General features: G+C 43.2%; 2 protein-coding genes across 6 annotated transcripts in view; one reads left to right on the top strand and one right to left on the bottom strand.

Moving 5' to 3' along the window:
* Positions 1-14,050, bottom strand: part of CELF1 (CUGBP Elav-like family member 1) — a 65,760-nt gene extending 51,710 nt beyond the window's left edge. For 2 of the 5 annotated variants that reach the window (XM_062635946.1, XM_062635944.1), the window contains exon 1: positions 13,230-13,339. The gene's annotated coding sequence lies outside the window, so the exon portion shown is untranslated. Of the gene's footprint in view, positions 1-1,394; positions 1,482-13,229; positions 13,340-13,898 lie in introns of those variants that run through there. The other 3 variants (XM_062635943.1, XM_062635942.1, XM_062635945.1) reach the window with 3 other exon arrangements.
* A 132-nt stretch (positions 14,051-14,182) lies between these two features.
* Positions 14,183-16,705, top strand: PTPMT1 (protein tyrosine phosphatase mitochondrial 1). Its single transcript, XM_062635963.1, has 4 exons — positions 14,183-14,442; positions 14,514-14,594; positions 15,142-15,333; positions 16,445-16,705. The coding sequence occupies exons 1-4, from the start codon at positions 14,272-14,274 to the stop codon at positions 16,574-16,576; spliced, it is 576 nt and encodes a 191-aa protein (XP_062491947.1). The 5' UTR covers positions 14,183-14,271; the 3' UTR covers positions 16,577-16,705.
* Positions 16,706-16,808: the final 103 nt, after the last annotated feature.

Below are 16,808 nucleotides of genomic sequence, written 5' to 3' on the forward strand. Positions count from 1 at the left end.
CCAGCACAAGCACTGATGTGCATATGTATTAGCAGACAATCTGTACAGTTAATAAGTAGATTGGTTGAATTTCAACAGCATGTTCAACTATCAGAATGTAAGTTTGTTCAACTTAAGACATAGTAAGAACAGAATGAATAGATGAGATGCACATTTTGGGACCACTGCAGATTAAGACAGTAACAAGAGAGGAAAACATTGTAAACGCCATGCTACAACTTACTGTAACCAGGATATCATAAAATACTTCAGATTTGGGATACAGACCATATCTGCAATGTCTCTTCCATGCCCCATCAGTAATTACACCTTAAAGATTCCCAAGATCCATCATTAGTCTTATAACCCACAATGGAAGTGTCAAGAGACACACACTATGAGAATGCAAAACAATCCTATGGTCTACTATCAAAAACATGAGACTGGAGCTTAGAAGCCATCAGTTCTCTTACTAACTATGGGACTGAATACCGTTGGACAAGTCACCTGATGGTCCTAAGAGGTTTTGGTTTTACAGTCTTATCATTCGTTTTCTTTATGAAAAAGTGTTTTGAGAACTAGTGACTGAAAGAGCCAGAATATAATCACGTTATTACAGCTGCATCTCAGCTGAAAGCCTAATAAAAACCCATCATTAAAAGTTTCCACAAAGCATTTGGCTGTTAATGACAAATTATGGCGTCAAGGGACTCTCAAAAGACCTCAAGAGTTGCAAATATAGAAGGTAGATACCAACACAACATTTCATGTTTTGTTTTATGGATACTGTAAACGCCACAGGAAGACCTATCAAATGTAGCACAGAGGTTTTTGTCTTCTTTTTGGGAAAGAGACTGAGGTGTAGAGAACAAAAACAATACCCTCAGCTTAACCACTAAGCTTAGTTCTAGAAGCAACAACACTACTTGAACTTTAACAACCTCATTCATCACATCCACAAGGTTCAAACACTGACACTTTCACTTACCCATCATTAAAGGCAGGGTAAAAAAATGCCAATGGGAAAATCATTCCTGTGCAGACAGTTTGCACAGTGTTACAGTAAGTCTTCTTTATGATATCAAGGTACTTCTTTCACTGTGCAAAAGAGAGTAAAATCAAATCCAAAAGGAAAAAGATGTATTGCAGGTCTCCTCACAAAGATCCTCAAGTGCAATTGCTATTCTGTACTATTACACCTAAAATACCAGAAGTGGATACAGCGCATATGATAATTTCCAGCATCTACTGCCAGTGTCAGAGGGAACATTATTTTGAGGTGTCCCAATTTTGAAAGATCAGAATCAAACTGGACACAAAATCCTGAGTAGGTTTGAAAACCCATATTTTCAAAATGTTTAAGTATAAACATTTGTAGTTTATTTCAGAAGCACAACTAAGAAAGACTGATTTACCTTAAGCTTGTACGTGCCTCTTGCTTGGCTTACATTAGGCAAATACTTGCCATGAACTCTACCATGCAGAGTCTGCCATTGCCACGCCTGCAAACCAAGGAGTAAAAAAAATATGCTCAATTACTTTTATTTGAGGTTTTTTTTTTTTTTTTTGGTAATAGGCACACGGACAAATTCTTTGCAGAAGTAAATGGATACAAGCTTCAAATTACACTCATTTACTTCTGCAAAGAACTGGAGTCAATGCCCTGTTTTAAGGGATGAATATTGATTCAAATCACTTCCAACAGCAAATAACTTTCATTAATGCTTCAAGAGATTTAATATTGGGTGTGTAGAGCTGAAGCTTTAAAAAATATTCTGTGCTATTTTTTTCTTCAAACACTGGCATTGCTGTGGGAATGTTCACTTAGGAATGTCCTGACTTTTGTTCAAAAACCCAAATGAAAGAAAAATCTAACCATTTCACTGCAAAGCAGTTCTTCCTAAGCTTCTGCTCCAGCTCTCTGAAGGTTTCTCATTTGTCACCATTTGCAGCATCATTTAATATATACTTTAGTTTATTTTGCAGTATTTACCCCTCTCTAATATCTTTGTGTAGAATCTGAGTCATACAAACCACTGTAAATAATGTAGAAAAACCCAGAAAATATGATCTGCATTACCTTACAAGCTTATACGTACTGAAAACACACCAACGCCTAAACACAGTGAGCATCTTGAAACATCACTTCTGCCTCAATACCATTCACAAATGCAATGCCACCCTTACCATGAACTTTTCTCTGTCTGAAGAAGCTTAACTATTTCCTAGTCAGAAACATCTAAAGATGACTATCAGAATGTCTTCCCTATTGCTACCAGCAGCCTTTTACTCCACAAACTACCCTCATGGCCCATTCCGAGACACTGAGACACCCTCTCCAGGCTGCCTGCCTGTAGTGATTAATGCTCACCGACTAGTGCCAGACTCAGCTTTGCTTACTCCTCTCTCTTCCCAAAGCCTCAGAAACCCTCACTGCTGTACAAGGCTGGATCAGTCACCTGATCTTAAACTTTAGCTGGGTGGAGGGAGAAGGGGGTGGGAAGGATCAGGAGTGTCAGTACACTTTGCCAAGAACTAGAGGCTCAGTATTTGCTTATAGTTTTATGCATGTATTTTCAGACGTTCTTCACTTACACACTTCTCCATCAATTCTTTCCATTCACTGTTCCTGGAAGGCACAGTATGACATCAGATGCTTTCCACTGCTAGCAAGAGAAGACTCCAGAAGCTTTATGACAAAAACAAGTACTATAAATACAGTTTTGGCTGCATGAGGGCTGAAAATAGACAAAATCCTCTAGTGTATCTTGCTGGAGTCCCAGGGTTTCTATACCTCTTACCTAGATTCTGGAGATACCTTACACTTCCTGAATCAAAACCTCACATTAACTGTCTAGGTAGCACATTATCTTCTCTCTGCCTCACATCAGAAAAGTTCACCAATTTCTTTCCAAACAAACAGCAGGCTTCTCTGTACAGCAGCAGCCAACACAGCATGTATCAAATACCACATTCATAAAGAAATGTTATGACAACATTCAGTACCTCCCTAAGAAGCAAATAATAGGTGCCACAACAGGTAACACATGCAAACAATTCTTACTTAATTTTTGGGGGGCTGTATTACTAGAGGGGACTGGCTATAAGGTCTCCATAAAGATTAGATAGAAATGCGGTAGAAATAAAATGGAATAGATCAAGACATTTCTAGTACAGATCCAGTTTAAGCCAATGTTCTTGCCTAAGGAACAGAACACAACTCTTTTCATCACCAGCTATCCATTCCCACCTCTGTGTAACAAGCCTGAGAGAGGAAATGATCCAGGTTGGATCTAGCCTACCAACAACAGGAAAATAATAGTTTTAACCCAGACATGCTCCCCGATTAAATTCACTGCACAACCACACAAATGCTCTTGGCAGTGTAAAGGAAAGGGGAAACACATGGAAGATGGAACAAATCTCTTTCAGAGCCATACTGGCATATGCTCATTCAAATTACTCATGAAAAAACATAGTAAGATTTAGGTGCTGAATTTCACATCATTAATTCTCTGCTTAATCCTTTTTAAAGGCCTCAAATTATACATAAGGCTTCCACTACTTCTGTTTGGAAAACACTATACTTGTAAGAAACATATAACTATAAAGGTGATAGATGCATAAGTTTACCTAACTTCAAATGACACTGGACTCAATTCCAAATACCCATCATCTTGCCACACCTAACCTAACTTAATTTTCCACTGCATGATTATGACATTAAAAAAAAGGAATGCTTCTCGTAAAGAATAAAGCAGTAAGGTAAGAATAAAACAAAAAATTATCCCTTCCTGTGGGATTTCAGTACCTTCAAAGAATGTCAGACAAAAGTTAATTTCTCACTTGCCTCCAACACTGATGAAACCTTTCCTGCAAACAGGGTAACAACACAGCCAATCCTTACAAAATGAAAGATTTAAAACCCCTAGTGCCATTCTACAGCCTGGCTTTATCTGTCATCTACTCCATGCACTTCGTGAAAATATCTCCTTAGTGTTCTACCCATTTATCATGACATCTTTCACAGAATGAACAAACTATTTTCTAAACATGCAATAGTTTACATATAAGAGGCCTTTGACATTGCCTAATCATATTCCTGTCACAGTCCTGGTACTGTAAACTCAGAAACAGTTTAGATTATGTTTTTGTCACTTTGCTCTGGCTAGTATTAAGTGAGAGGATGTCAGCTGGAGAGTCAGGAAGTGGAATAGTGGGAAGAAAGGCAGGTAGAGGCTTTAAGAGGATGTGAAAATCGGGAAACGTATCAGGGCACTGAAGACAAAAATCTTAAGACCTCAGAAAACTGCATATTCACAATGAATTCCATAGGTTTTCCAGATGAAGGACAGCTACCACAGCATGTCCCCATTAAACCAAGAATGATCAGAAAACAGGCATACAACAAAGTTGCTGGAGTTCAAGCAGCTCAAGAATGAGATGACCCTCTGTTCACACACCCATCACAGTTCCCTGCCTGGAGACACAGTGCAATATGGACACTGCCAGCAGCTGAAATGCCCCAATTTGCCTCTAAAACTTGCTTCTTCCAAATTCCAAGATACACAGCTTTCTTGGGAGGAAAGACACTGAAGACACTGCAGTGGTACGAAAGAAACACTGAGTTTATGGAACGTGGTCCTCAAGAATGAGTTTAGCAAGATGCTGCCTTCTGTTTCTGTTTCACAAGTGAAATCATGTTTTCCTCATTCAAATTTCAAAAACAAAAAGTGAGATGCCTATTTGCTTAGATATTCAAAAGGGAGCAAAATTTGTAAATGGACAGCATCATCTGAAAGACAGAAAAAGTACCCTATAACCTATTTCCCTTTTCCTCCCTCTCATCAAATGTATTGCCAATGCTAATGGTGGATAGTTGCTGCTGCTATTTAGAGTGCCTTTCTACTACTCAAAGAACATCAGATCAACAGTTAACTACAGTGTCAGCTGCTAACAGACTTCCTGCACTGTTTGTCCAGCTGATCTATTACTTAAGAAAAGCAATTGTGAGTAGTCATCCCAATGTGTGCAGAGCTTTAACACAAAGTTTATGCAAATGACCAGCCAGGGAAGTCTGTTACAGTATCCAGCTCTCCCTAACAAGGCATTTCCTACAACCTCATCTCTCAACACTAGCTTCTTATTCCAAAGAAGGCTGGCCAGGGTCTAGCTCCTTATTAATTCTCCCTGCCCATAACAAGCAAAGACAGCACTCAGTTCTTCCAGGACAGGATCTAGCTTTCATTAATCTTCACGGCAGACAGTAACAACAGACCTTTTATGGAAAGCTACTGGCTAATCACTCCCCAAAGCAGGCAGGGGCATTAAAATCCACATCCCAGCAGACAGCAGCTCTTCTGCAGGTTCAAACTGTATCTGAAGCCAATGCCACCCACTCCGTAACTTTCTCTGCAAGACAAATGCCTTCCTTCCTCCACTCCCAGGCTCTAAACTCCCAGCTTGGATGAACTTCATTTCACAAAAATAAGGAAAACATCCACAAATAGATCACCTTTCACTTGGAATGCCAGTCCTCCCCAGACACACAGACAGACGTAACAACAGAAACTGCAAGCCCTGGCTCTCAGTTGTGCCCAGCCAATACAGCATGCACACAAGGCTGGCCACACTGCCTGGTTAGCTAGTGTGCTGTGCTGTACAAATATAGAAAGCGGAACAACCATTTCAGCAGAAGAGATTCTGCCCAGCTCTTAGAGGGAGGAGCAGGGAGCTGAACTGGCTGAACTGCTTTACCCATACATGGTCTCTGGAGGAGACCATTGCTAAGACAAGTTCCTTTACACATGCACCCTCTCATGCACTGTAACACTGTGCAGGAGAAGAATCAATGCACAGACTTATAGGAGTAACTGTTTTGAAATAAGTTCCAAGTCCATTTTGCTTGAGCCCACCTTAACAATGGGGGAACATCCAACACACTTCATCCAACAGAATCTGGGCAGCAACTCAGACACAAGATAAAAATCTCCCTTCCAGGGAATCCCCACATAGGATCATAGAATAGTTAGGGTTGGAAAGGACATTAGGATCATCTAATTCCAAGCCCCCCACCATGGGCAGGGACAGCTCACACTAAACCATGCCATCCAAGGCTTTGTCCAACCTGGCCTTGAACACTGCCAGGGATGGAGCATTCACAGCTTCCTCTGGCAACCCATTCCAGTGCCTCACCACCCTAACAGGAAAGAACTTCTTACTTAAATCCAATTTAAACTTCCTCTGTTTAAGTTTGAACCCCTTACCCCTTGTCCTATCACTACAGTCCCTAATGAAGAGTCCACCCCCAGCATCCTTATAAGCCCCTTTCAGATACTGGAAGGCTGCTCTGAGGTCTCCATGCAGCCTTCTCTTCTCCAGGCTGAACAGGCCCAACTTTCTCAGCCTATCTTCATGCGGGAGGTGCTCCAGTCCCCAGATCATCCTTGTGGCCCTCCACCGGCATTTCAAGAACTACTGAACTGGCCAGATCTTCCTTGTTGCTTTTGGGGACACATCCACAGACTAAGCTCTTGGTTTGACCTTGCCTCTGGACCCAAATGGAATTAGAGCAAACTTTATAAACCCTTCTTCCTTTTTAAGTATTTTCCTAAACCAGCAAGAATGACCTTTCCAATTAGCTGATACAAACTATGATGGTGACCTGCTATATTCTGTCTGCTTTCTCAGTAATTCTTTTGTGTTTAAAAACTGGCAAAACTAAACCTTTTTCTACTGCTCGTTCTTAAAAAAACAGGAGAAATCCACTTCTGTGCAGCATCCTATTCTCTTCCTTCCTTCCCCTTTTTATGTTCTGGCACAGAAAGAAAGAATTGAAAGAAACCCCAAATCCCCAGGTATTCCAAGCGAAAAAGAAGGGAAAAGGCACACTCCCTGATTTTTTCTAGTACACACATATTAAAGTCAGCAAACTTGAAAGCAGTTTCGTTCATATATAAAAGCCTAATTTTTCATGGGAGATTTATTTTACTATGTTCTGCTCCCTGCATCTTATACTTAGTGTATCTCACATTTATGTGGTGATACGAAACAATCTTACAGAAGCTACCAGAAAAGTTCTTTCAAACAAATAAGTGGAAGTTGTAACTTTCAGCTGTATCACGAATGTAGTAACCAATTCAGAACTCGGAGAAGTGCACTAGTCAGGTAGTTCTGTTAATGTGACTTGCAAGTACATATAAACATGCTGGTATTTTAACCAACAATCAATGTATGTTTCTTTCTTAATTTCTCATGACTTGAGATAATGGTTTAGGCTCCCTGCAAATTCTGAGCATACTCAGAATTAGCTGGATGCCAAGGCATATTCTGAATTATTTTCCTCACAAAACAGGATCAACAATGGCATCCTAGTCAGCTCCCCTGAAAGTAGTCATGAAATGCCTATTAAACTTAAGTCTTGAATTAAATAAAAAACACTTTAAAACCCCCAAAAGTTCCAAAGCAAATCCTACATCAGAGAAGCTTCCACACTGTGAAATACAGAGAACACCACCTAGAGCCAGTCTTTGACAGTGATCAAATTCTGGTGGTGAATCATAGAATGGTCTGGGCTGGAAATAGCGTTAAAGCTCATGCAGTTCCAACCTCCTGCCACTTGCAGTGACAACTTCCACTAGACCAGGTTGCTCCAAGCTCCGTCCAACCTGTCCTTGAACACTGCCAAGGATGGAGCAGCCACAGCTTCTCTGGGCAACCTGTGCCAGTGTCTCACCACCCCCATGGTGAGGAATTTTTATAATATCTAATCTAAATCTATCATCTTTCTGCTTGAAGCCATTCCTCCTTGCCCTACATGCCCCTATATGTCCTTCTTAAAAGTACCTCTCCAGAATGCAATATAGGTACTTTACTCCATAAATATCAGAGTATTCTCACATATTTTTCTTAAGTCACCAAGCATATGATCAGATTTCCGAACAGTCAAACCTACTTCAGGAAAGTAACTATACAACCCTTTTTTTCCCCAAAAAAAGATTTTGCATATTGATAATTTTCAATGGTAATAACATTTCTAACATCAAAAATGTGAAAGGAATCTTTACTGCTTTGCTCATGAATTGTACTAGACATTGCACAGTCATAAATGACAAGACAGACAAAAAAAAAAACAGAAAAAATACAATTCTTCTCTGAGCTGACATGTCATCAAGATGTATGGGCTTTTTTTATTTAGTAGTTTAAATGAAAACCAGGAATTTTTGGAAGGTAAATAACAGGAAGGCACAGGTGAGTTTGCAACAAGATTTTGAGATGATGCTCTGCTTAGGAATCTAGGACTATAAACAAGAAAATTACTTTTACATTGTGTTGTGCCTATAGGAAACAGAAGCTAGATGTGACATTCAAAATATATTCTTCCTGAAAGACCTGTATTTCATTGCCCTCTGAAGAATCATTCATCAACATTCTGCCTTTTAAGGTTTTGCAGAGATATTAAGATGCCTGGTGCTCATCCTGCAAATCTCTACACACAGTAAACTAAGGAAGATGCTATCATTTTTGTATGTAGACTTGGACATTGTCTGCCAAGTACTTCATTCAAACTATAGTCTTCATAAAAAAACAACTCTGCTTTGAAAAGACCAAACATGAATGCTCCTTTTCCAAAAGATTCTGAAGAATCTGTGGATAAAGTGTATATGTGGGAATATCTTTTGAACTGCATAGTTTGAGGCAAAAATAACAGAGAATATTTATGTATTCAGTGAAAACCTGAATTCTAAATGATAAGATGCTTGAAGAACGATAGTTTGACATGTGAAATACTGAAATCTAGTGGATAAGAACAACATTATTTTTGTGAAAGGTACAGTATGAAACAGCCTTTGGACAGAAGTGAAAGAAAGGATAATTACAATGGAAGGGGGGAAAAAAAAAGCCAAGGTCCTGAAAAACTCTAATTGATTTCAAGTAAAAAGAATGTAAGACATCACAGAACTTCACCTGAGTTCTTGTAAGAACTGGGAGAGCAGTCAGTTCTGAGAAAACACACAGCATGCAGCCATAAAAAACCAAAACTGTCTGCAAAGGAAAGCCTGACAGGTATCATACTGCCATGACACTGGATAGTCAGTGAATACTCATCCTTTTATCCACATGCTCATTCCAGGTCTCCTTGAGGTGTGCTGCTGAAAAGGACAAAGAACACAAAGTGCCTGATCATTTGGCACGAATTTTGGCAGTATCTAAGCCAGTTATTCCAAGTTACATTTACAAGTAATTTAGTTAAACCAGTGTGAAAATCCCCCAGAGATATGATTTTAAGACCAGTTTATATAATCCTGGTTTTCCTCAAACTTCACCACTGCAATCCACATCATTAGATCAGTTATAAATCCACTCTAAATCAACAGACTCATTACCAAAACATGCAGTTTGTCAGCTTTCCACCAGTACCCTGCCTCTTAACAGAGCAGCCAATTAACCAGCATATCCTTCCTAAAAATGAAACAAAGAAACAGACCATGAGATACCAAGAACACTGAAGGACAATATGCATACAAGTGACAGAGAAGACAGCTTGTAGAGGATGATTCTATTTCTGGCATAAAGCTTTCACACATGTATACCTGTGTCACAAACTGTATCACCTAAACTGAAATTCTTCACTAATAGTTGAAGACCTCTAAAGACTTCAGTTATCTAATTGCTCACTGTTCATCCCAAATTCAGTTAGCAACAATTCTCTTTTAAAATGCACAGAGCTAAGATGGCTGGAAGTTTTATGCTACTCAAGATGTCAGGAAGAAGACTTCCTCTACCTGGGATGATGACTGTGCTGTACTACATTACAGTCAAACAAATAAGCCTGCTCTGTTTATCACAGTTCAGACTTGTGAGCTATTCATCCCTACAGCAAAGCCTTTGCAGACTAATTTGCACTGCAGCTTTAAAGTAGTTTTCATTTTCTCCCTTGCTCTATCCGCATTTCCTGCTTTGACCTAATGCATATTTTAGCTTTACATACTTGAATGTCACATCAGGTACAAACAGGATGATGCTCAGCTCACGTTTGGGAAATCTCCTCTTGAAAATGTGAATGCTAAAGCACTTTCTTTTCAGTGTTAAACATAAAGTGTCTGGACAGGACAACCTAAAGTATGTGTAGACAGAAACAGCAGAAAAGGTGGTATCCTGCATTTTTTTTCATGTAACACAAGGATCTCTAATGACAGGAGGAAGGACAATAAAACTACTGGTCACTTGTCTCCAATCATTATCATCTCTCTTGCCTCAAGAAATCTTGTTACAAGATCACAACTCAAGATATAGTGTTGTGATACTTTAGGAGAAATACCCATTAGAGGACCTAGATAAACTGAGAAAAGGTACAACTCCCGTTCTAATAAACCCTGACGTGTTTTGCTCTGCTTTCATACTGTTTTTCTTTTTTCCTGCCAAATAACTGATCAATGGATAAAAATTATACTTTCTTGCCTGAAGGCAGTTACCAAGGCAGTGAATAACTCTGCACATAGTCTTGAGGAATGATAAACTAAAGGACAAGAAGCAATACTTGAACATGCCTACACTGAAATAAAACATTTAAGACATTCATGGGAAGACTGATACATAAGAATGCAGAAATAGAAATCTGAGTCTGTTGGATGATTGATGCTGTGCAAAACTCACATTATAACTTGGAAAACTGGCTGCCTCATGGACATATGTGCTGAGCAACAGTATTTCAACAGCCAGAGCTCTGGGTTCTTTCTAGATACCAGAATTAGAGACTAATAATCAGAAAATCTCAAAACCAGGGAGAATGCATATCACTTCCCACCCTGCCTAAAGAAACATGAAAGAAAAAATTAGAGCAGCCCCTCTGATGCAACTTGTGGCAGGAGACCCAGAAGACAAACAGACGAAATAAAGAAGCACAGTAACTGATAACTGCATTTCAGAAAAAGCTGCAAGAAATAGTTAACATCCAACCTGCTCATAATAAAGTTTCTTAAGTTCAGTTGGACACCGGTTTAACTAAATGCAAGTCTAAATATTTAAGATTCGCATAAACATCTACTTTTTTATTAAATGCAACATAATATTTCAAAAGGAAAGTCACACAGTATTATAAATATTTCTCTTACGTCCAAGTGCCATAATTTCTTGTGCCTTCAACATAAAAAGGGCATGGAGCTGTTGGAGCAAGTCCAGAGGAGGCCACGAGGATGATCAGGAAGCTGTCCCGTATAAAGACAGGCTGAGAAAGGTGGGGCTGTTCAGCCTGGAGAAGAGAAGCTGTGTGGAGACCCCACAGCAGGTCCCCCTAAACACGGGAAGTTCAGGTTAGATATAAGGAAGAAGAATGATTCTATGAATTTAGAATCATAGTATAGTTAGGGTTGGAAAGGACCTTAAGATCATCACGTTCCAACCCCCCTGCCATGGGCAGGGACATCTCCCACTAAACCATGTCAACCAAGCCTCCGTCCAGCCTGGTGTTGAAGACCGCCAGGAATGGAGCATTCACAACTTCCCTGGGCAACTCATTCCAGTGCCTCACTACCCTTAAAAAGCTTCCACCTTATATCCAATCTAAACTTCCCCTGTTTAAGTTTTAACCTGTAACCTCTTGTCCTATCACTACAGTCCCTAATGAAGAGTCTCTCCCCAGCATCCTTATAGGCCCCCTTCAGATACTGGAGGGCTGCTATGAGGTCTCCACGCAGCCTTCTCTTCTCCAGGCTGAACAGCCCCAACTTTCTCAGCCTGTCTTCATACGGGAGGTGCTCCAGTCCCCTGATCATCCTTGTGGCCTCCTCTGGACTTGTTCCAACAGTTCCATGTCCTTTTTATGTTAAGGACACCAGAACTGTATACAATATTCCAAGTGAGGTCTCATGAGAGCAGAGTAGAGGGGCAGGATCGCCTCCTTCGACCTGCTGAATTAGTTTCATCTAGTGATTCTTCAAATGATGTAAAGGGTATTTGCAAGGGGTCTCATAAATTATGGATTTATTACTGATGAGATATAAAATTATTGCATATCTCTATGCATATTAACACAACTTTCTAAGCTTGCATCTATTATTTTGTTTTATATTAAAAAAGAAGCAGATACGTAAGGGAAAGCACATAACTAAGGAGGAAGGATCCAGGATTTATTTTTCTCTAATGTAATGTCAGAAACTTTGAGAGGGAAAGGAAGAACACAGTGATGACTCAGAAGGGGTGAACGTACTCTACAAACAGCATATACTTTCCAAGAATAAATTTCAGCAATAATATTGAAAGTGAGCATATGCTGAAAGAGAACACTAATCATCTTCAAAAATAAAAATAATCCTTCATCTCATTGTATTTTTAAATTCCTCTTTAGGAATTTTACTTGTATACACATTTGCACCTATGTCCCTGAGCAGATATAAGAATAGTGAGATCTGTGCTCCTGCCCTTCGGACTTTTCATCTGCAGGAATGAAACTGAACACATTAAAGTTTGGAGGAGTCAAGTTGTACCAACCTTCACATTTCCTATCTCAGTGTAAAGATGTAAGCAGAATTTTTAAGCATCTACCACAGCAGTAGTATTCCCACAAAGCTGCTCCTTAAAGGCTTAGGTCCAGACACAACTCTAGGAAGTACAGAGTATCTCATGCAGAGCTGCCAACAACATAGCTGAGGGTAAGGAAAAAAAATCCAATGGGTTCATTATAGACATGCAATGCCAAGTCAGTGCACCAAAATCTATCTCTTGAACTAATCTGAAGGAATACAGAAGAAAGCAAAAGGCACCAGGACATAATATATAACAACTATCACCAGTACAAAGACTGGAAGGACACACAGAGAAATGAAATTAAGAATAAACAAATTTAAGATACTCAGAAAGTCCAAGCTCCTGCAAACCAGAAGCAAAACATACTTCAAAGATATAAATATCCCCCCCCCCTCATTTTTCTGACTCAGGTAAACTCCCCGTGAAACACACCTGAAGGCTGCGCTCAAGCAGGACATACAAGAAAGCTGCAACATCTGAAAAATGCTCCCTGACAACTTCTGGCAGAAGAGAATGCCTCTGTCTTAAGGGTGAAAACGGCTGGGCCACAATTCTTTAGGAATTTATAGGAATGAAGGTTTAACGCTTTATTATAATGCTGCCTCTCAACTACCTATTCATGAGCAGCCCTATAAAAATCTCATGCTGCTATCAATCTTCCCCGCTTCTTCACGTATTTATCATTCATTTTACGTTCTGTCTCTCCTGGTTTATATATTTTTTACTTTACTCCCGTGGGGTCCGTCACGCCTTCTCACGCTTGAGACTGCAAATCCTCACACTGTGCTGAACTTCAATTCCCCTGCTTGTGCTCCTCGCACGCCCGAATTGCCTCGCATGCCAGCAAACGTTTCACAAGTCCAAAAGACAGACCTCTTACGTGCCCCCAACAGCATGTAACCGCACTGGAGATTAAACCCCTGGCCGCTCCCCAGCGCCCGAACCACCCAGCTCGGCGGGCTAACAGCGGCCGTAGCCCGGGGGAGCCTCCCCCCTGCCCCAAGGCCCGCTAGGGCCCGCCGCAGCACCCGCGCCTCCCCCGCCCCAATGGCGACACCACCTCGGACTGCGCTCGTACCTGCAGCGCCCCCCGCCGCCGCAGCGCGCCCCGGCGGCGCCCGAGGCGCTGTCAGCGCTGGGATCAGATACAACCGGAGGCCTCCGGTTCCGGGCCCCGGAGGGGGCTCCCGGCGGGGCGGCCACCACCCCACTCGGGGTGGCACACACAGGGCGGCAGCGCCCCGCCTGGCTTCTGTCCCTCCGCGTCAGGGATAGGGGAGAGGCGAGCGGGCGGGAGCGAGGCGCCTGCCGCAGAGGCTGCCGCTGCGGCCCGGCACGAGTGGCCTCACGGCGGGACTCCCGGGGAACGGGGTAAGAAGGAGAAGAGCCGTTACCTGCGCGATGGAATCGCAGTCTCCGCGGGCTCGGCTGGGCTCGGCTGAGAGCTGTCCCTGCCCGGCCCGGCCCGAGCTCCTCCTGGCGGCCACCGCCCTCACCTGCCCCCCGGGATCCACTCGCGTCCCGCTCCGCTCCCTGCGCCGCCTCAGGCCGGCTCCGCAAGATGGCGGCGCTTCCGGGAGAGACCACAGCTGGACCGAGGTGGAGGGGTCGGAGTTGTACGCCCGCCACCCCCTCCTACCGACCTTGCACTCCGCGCCCCGCCCGACACCGCCTCATTCCGGCTGCAGGCTCCCCCGCCTCCTCGCGCCCAGTGCGCTCGCCCGCCCCTCAGCCGGCGCGGCGCGGCGGGGCGCTGCGCTGCCCGCGATGGTGCTGGCGGAGGCGCTGGGCGCCGGCGCGGCGCGGCTGCTCTTCTACCCGACGCTGCTGTACACGGCGGCGCGGGCGCAGCTGCCCGGGTCCCGCCGGCCCTGGTTCCACCGCATCGACGGCGCCGTGCTGCTGGGGGCGCTGCCGCTGCGGGGACGCAGCCGCCGGGTAAGGCGGGCGCGGCGGGGCGGGCCGGGCCGCGGGGGACCGGCGGAGCTTGACGGTGCCTGTGCCCGTAGCTGGTGGCCGAGGAGAACGTGCGCGCCGTAGTCACCCTCAATGAGGAGTACGAGACCCGATTCCTCTGCTGCTCCGCACAGGTGAGCCCAGGAGCTGCCCGTGCCCCTCAGGGTCTCTTGCCGGTTCGCCCGTCCCGGCGCTGGCGAGGCTTTAGCCGGGATCCTGACAGCGAAGACGAGGTTTCTTCGTACCTAAGCCAACTTCTAACACTGTGCGAGAGGCCGGTAAAAAGAGAGGATGGAAGGGAAGTATTAGAGCTGCAGCGGCGGAGAGGGAAGGGCAGCACTGAATGTATGTACATCACTGTGCACGTACAAGAACACCTTTTGCCTCGGGACGAGATCCGAGCTCCCCTCCTTTCCTTCAGCTGAACCACACCTTTTCAGTTCCCTTTAACTTCTCCTTTCTGATAGCCAGCACTGAAGTTTTCATACATCTGATTTAAAGGATTCATAGAGCCATACACAGAGTGGTTCTATTTTATGGAATGGTTTGTATTGATATTCAAACTCTGCTTACAACCCGACTGAATTTCCCAACTGTCTCAACAGGTTCTGGGTTTTCTTTCTGGAACTAAAAACAACCAACCCCCCCCCCCCCCCAAATTAACTGCTATGTCCATTTCAGGAATGGGAGGCAATGGGAGTGGAGCAACTGCGTCTCAGCACCGTGGATCTAACTGGCATCCCCACCTTGGAAAACCTCCACAAGGGTGTTGAATTCATTCTGAAACACCGAGCGTGTGGTCACAGTGTCTATGTGCACTGCAAGGCGGGACGCTCCCGCAGTGCCACCATGGTGGCAGCATATTTAATTCAAGTAAGAAGTATTCAGTGCTAAATGGGGTTTATTTTTGTACAGTCTCAGCAAATACAGCCAACCATTACAGTTTGCTTTTGCTTAATAAGCCTGACCATTAATAAGCAGGTGCATTAATGTTCCATAGAATCCTAGAACAGTTTGGGTTGGAAGGGACTTTCAAAGGTCATCTAGTTCCAGCCCCCCTGCAATGAGCAAGGGCATCTTCATCTGTATCAGGTTGCCCAGAACCACATCCAGCCCAACCACATCCAGGGATGGCGCATCCACCATCTCTCTGTGCAGTCTGTGCCAGGATTTTACCACCTTCATTGTAAAGAATTTCTTCTTCACATCCAGCCTGAATCTCCTCTCTTTTAGTTTCAAACCATCATCCCTCATCCTAACAGGACCTGCTAAAAAAGTCCCCACCTTTCTTATAGGCCCCTTTTAAGAACTGAAAGGCCGCAATAAGATCTCCTGAGTCTTGTCTTCTCCAGGCTGAACAACCCCAACTCTCTCAGCCTTTCCTCGTAAGAGAGGTGCTCAATTACATGTGTACACAGACACACAGGCACATGTGTCATGTGTATGTACAGCCCTATACATACTACATTTCTTCCCTCCCCTCTAGGTACCATGATTTTATAGTTTGGACTGGAGGCCCAGTTTAGGAGATGTCCAGACTTGGACTGATGATTTGTAGAATGCAGCAAATGGAGGTTTTGAATGGTACTTCCGTTCCTAATTCTATGGAGGAACAGATTGAGATGAGAATAGCAACTCACTTGTGAGGGTAGGTTCACTGAGCAGATAAACATCAATTTTTGTTCAGATTTTCTCCTTGGTTAGCTGAAATGGTGAACCTTTCTAAGCTTTTCAATAAATAGAAATCAGGATTAAGAGAAGTGAATTTGGTTTTCTGGGTTCCTGTACGGTCTCTTTTTAACTGACTTATTTCATGAACTTGCATTGATGTTCAGTCCCCGCTGTGAGGAACATGAAGTAAACAGAAGGGGCAAAGCAGCAACTTTTCAAACAACTCCAGTGTTGCCTGTAGCCTCCAGAAAAGCTCCATTAACTTATGCAGGGAGGGAGTGTATTTTCACTTGCAGGGTTTCTGCCTTTTCAGCTGCATCACTGGAGCCCTCAGGAAGCAGTAGAGGCTATTGCCAAGATCCGTCCCCACATCCTCATTCGGCACAAGCAAGTCCAGGTCCTGGAGGCATTTCACAGGAATGTGATTGCTGGGACAACTTCATAGTGTCAGTAAGATCTACCAAAATCTCTGGTTTGATTGCTTTAAAAGAAACTTATGTTTTAATGATTTATGCATTGAACTTCTTGACCACCAATAAAGTTCTTACATATATTACAGTAAAGTTTCATGAAAGCCTTCTTTCCTTATGGCAAATACCTTCATTCTCTTGGAGCCCCACAGTTCTCTCCCACACACAGTGTCAGTGCTGAGCTGACCTGCAATCCACAGGAAGTTC

This window comes from Pezoporus occidentalis, unplaced genomic scaffold (assembly GCF_034315485.1).
Source record: "Pezoporus occidentalis ecotype Australia unplaced genomic scaffold, CSIRO_AGI_Poc_V1 ctg46, whole genome shotgun sequence".
Classification (NCBI taxonomy): Eukaryota; Metazoa; Chordata; class Aves; order Psittaciformes; family Psittacidae; genus Pezoporus; species Pezoporus occidentalis.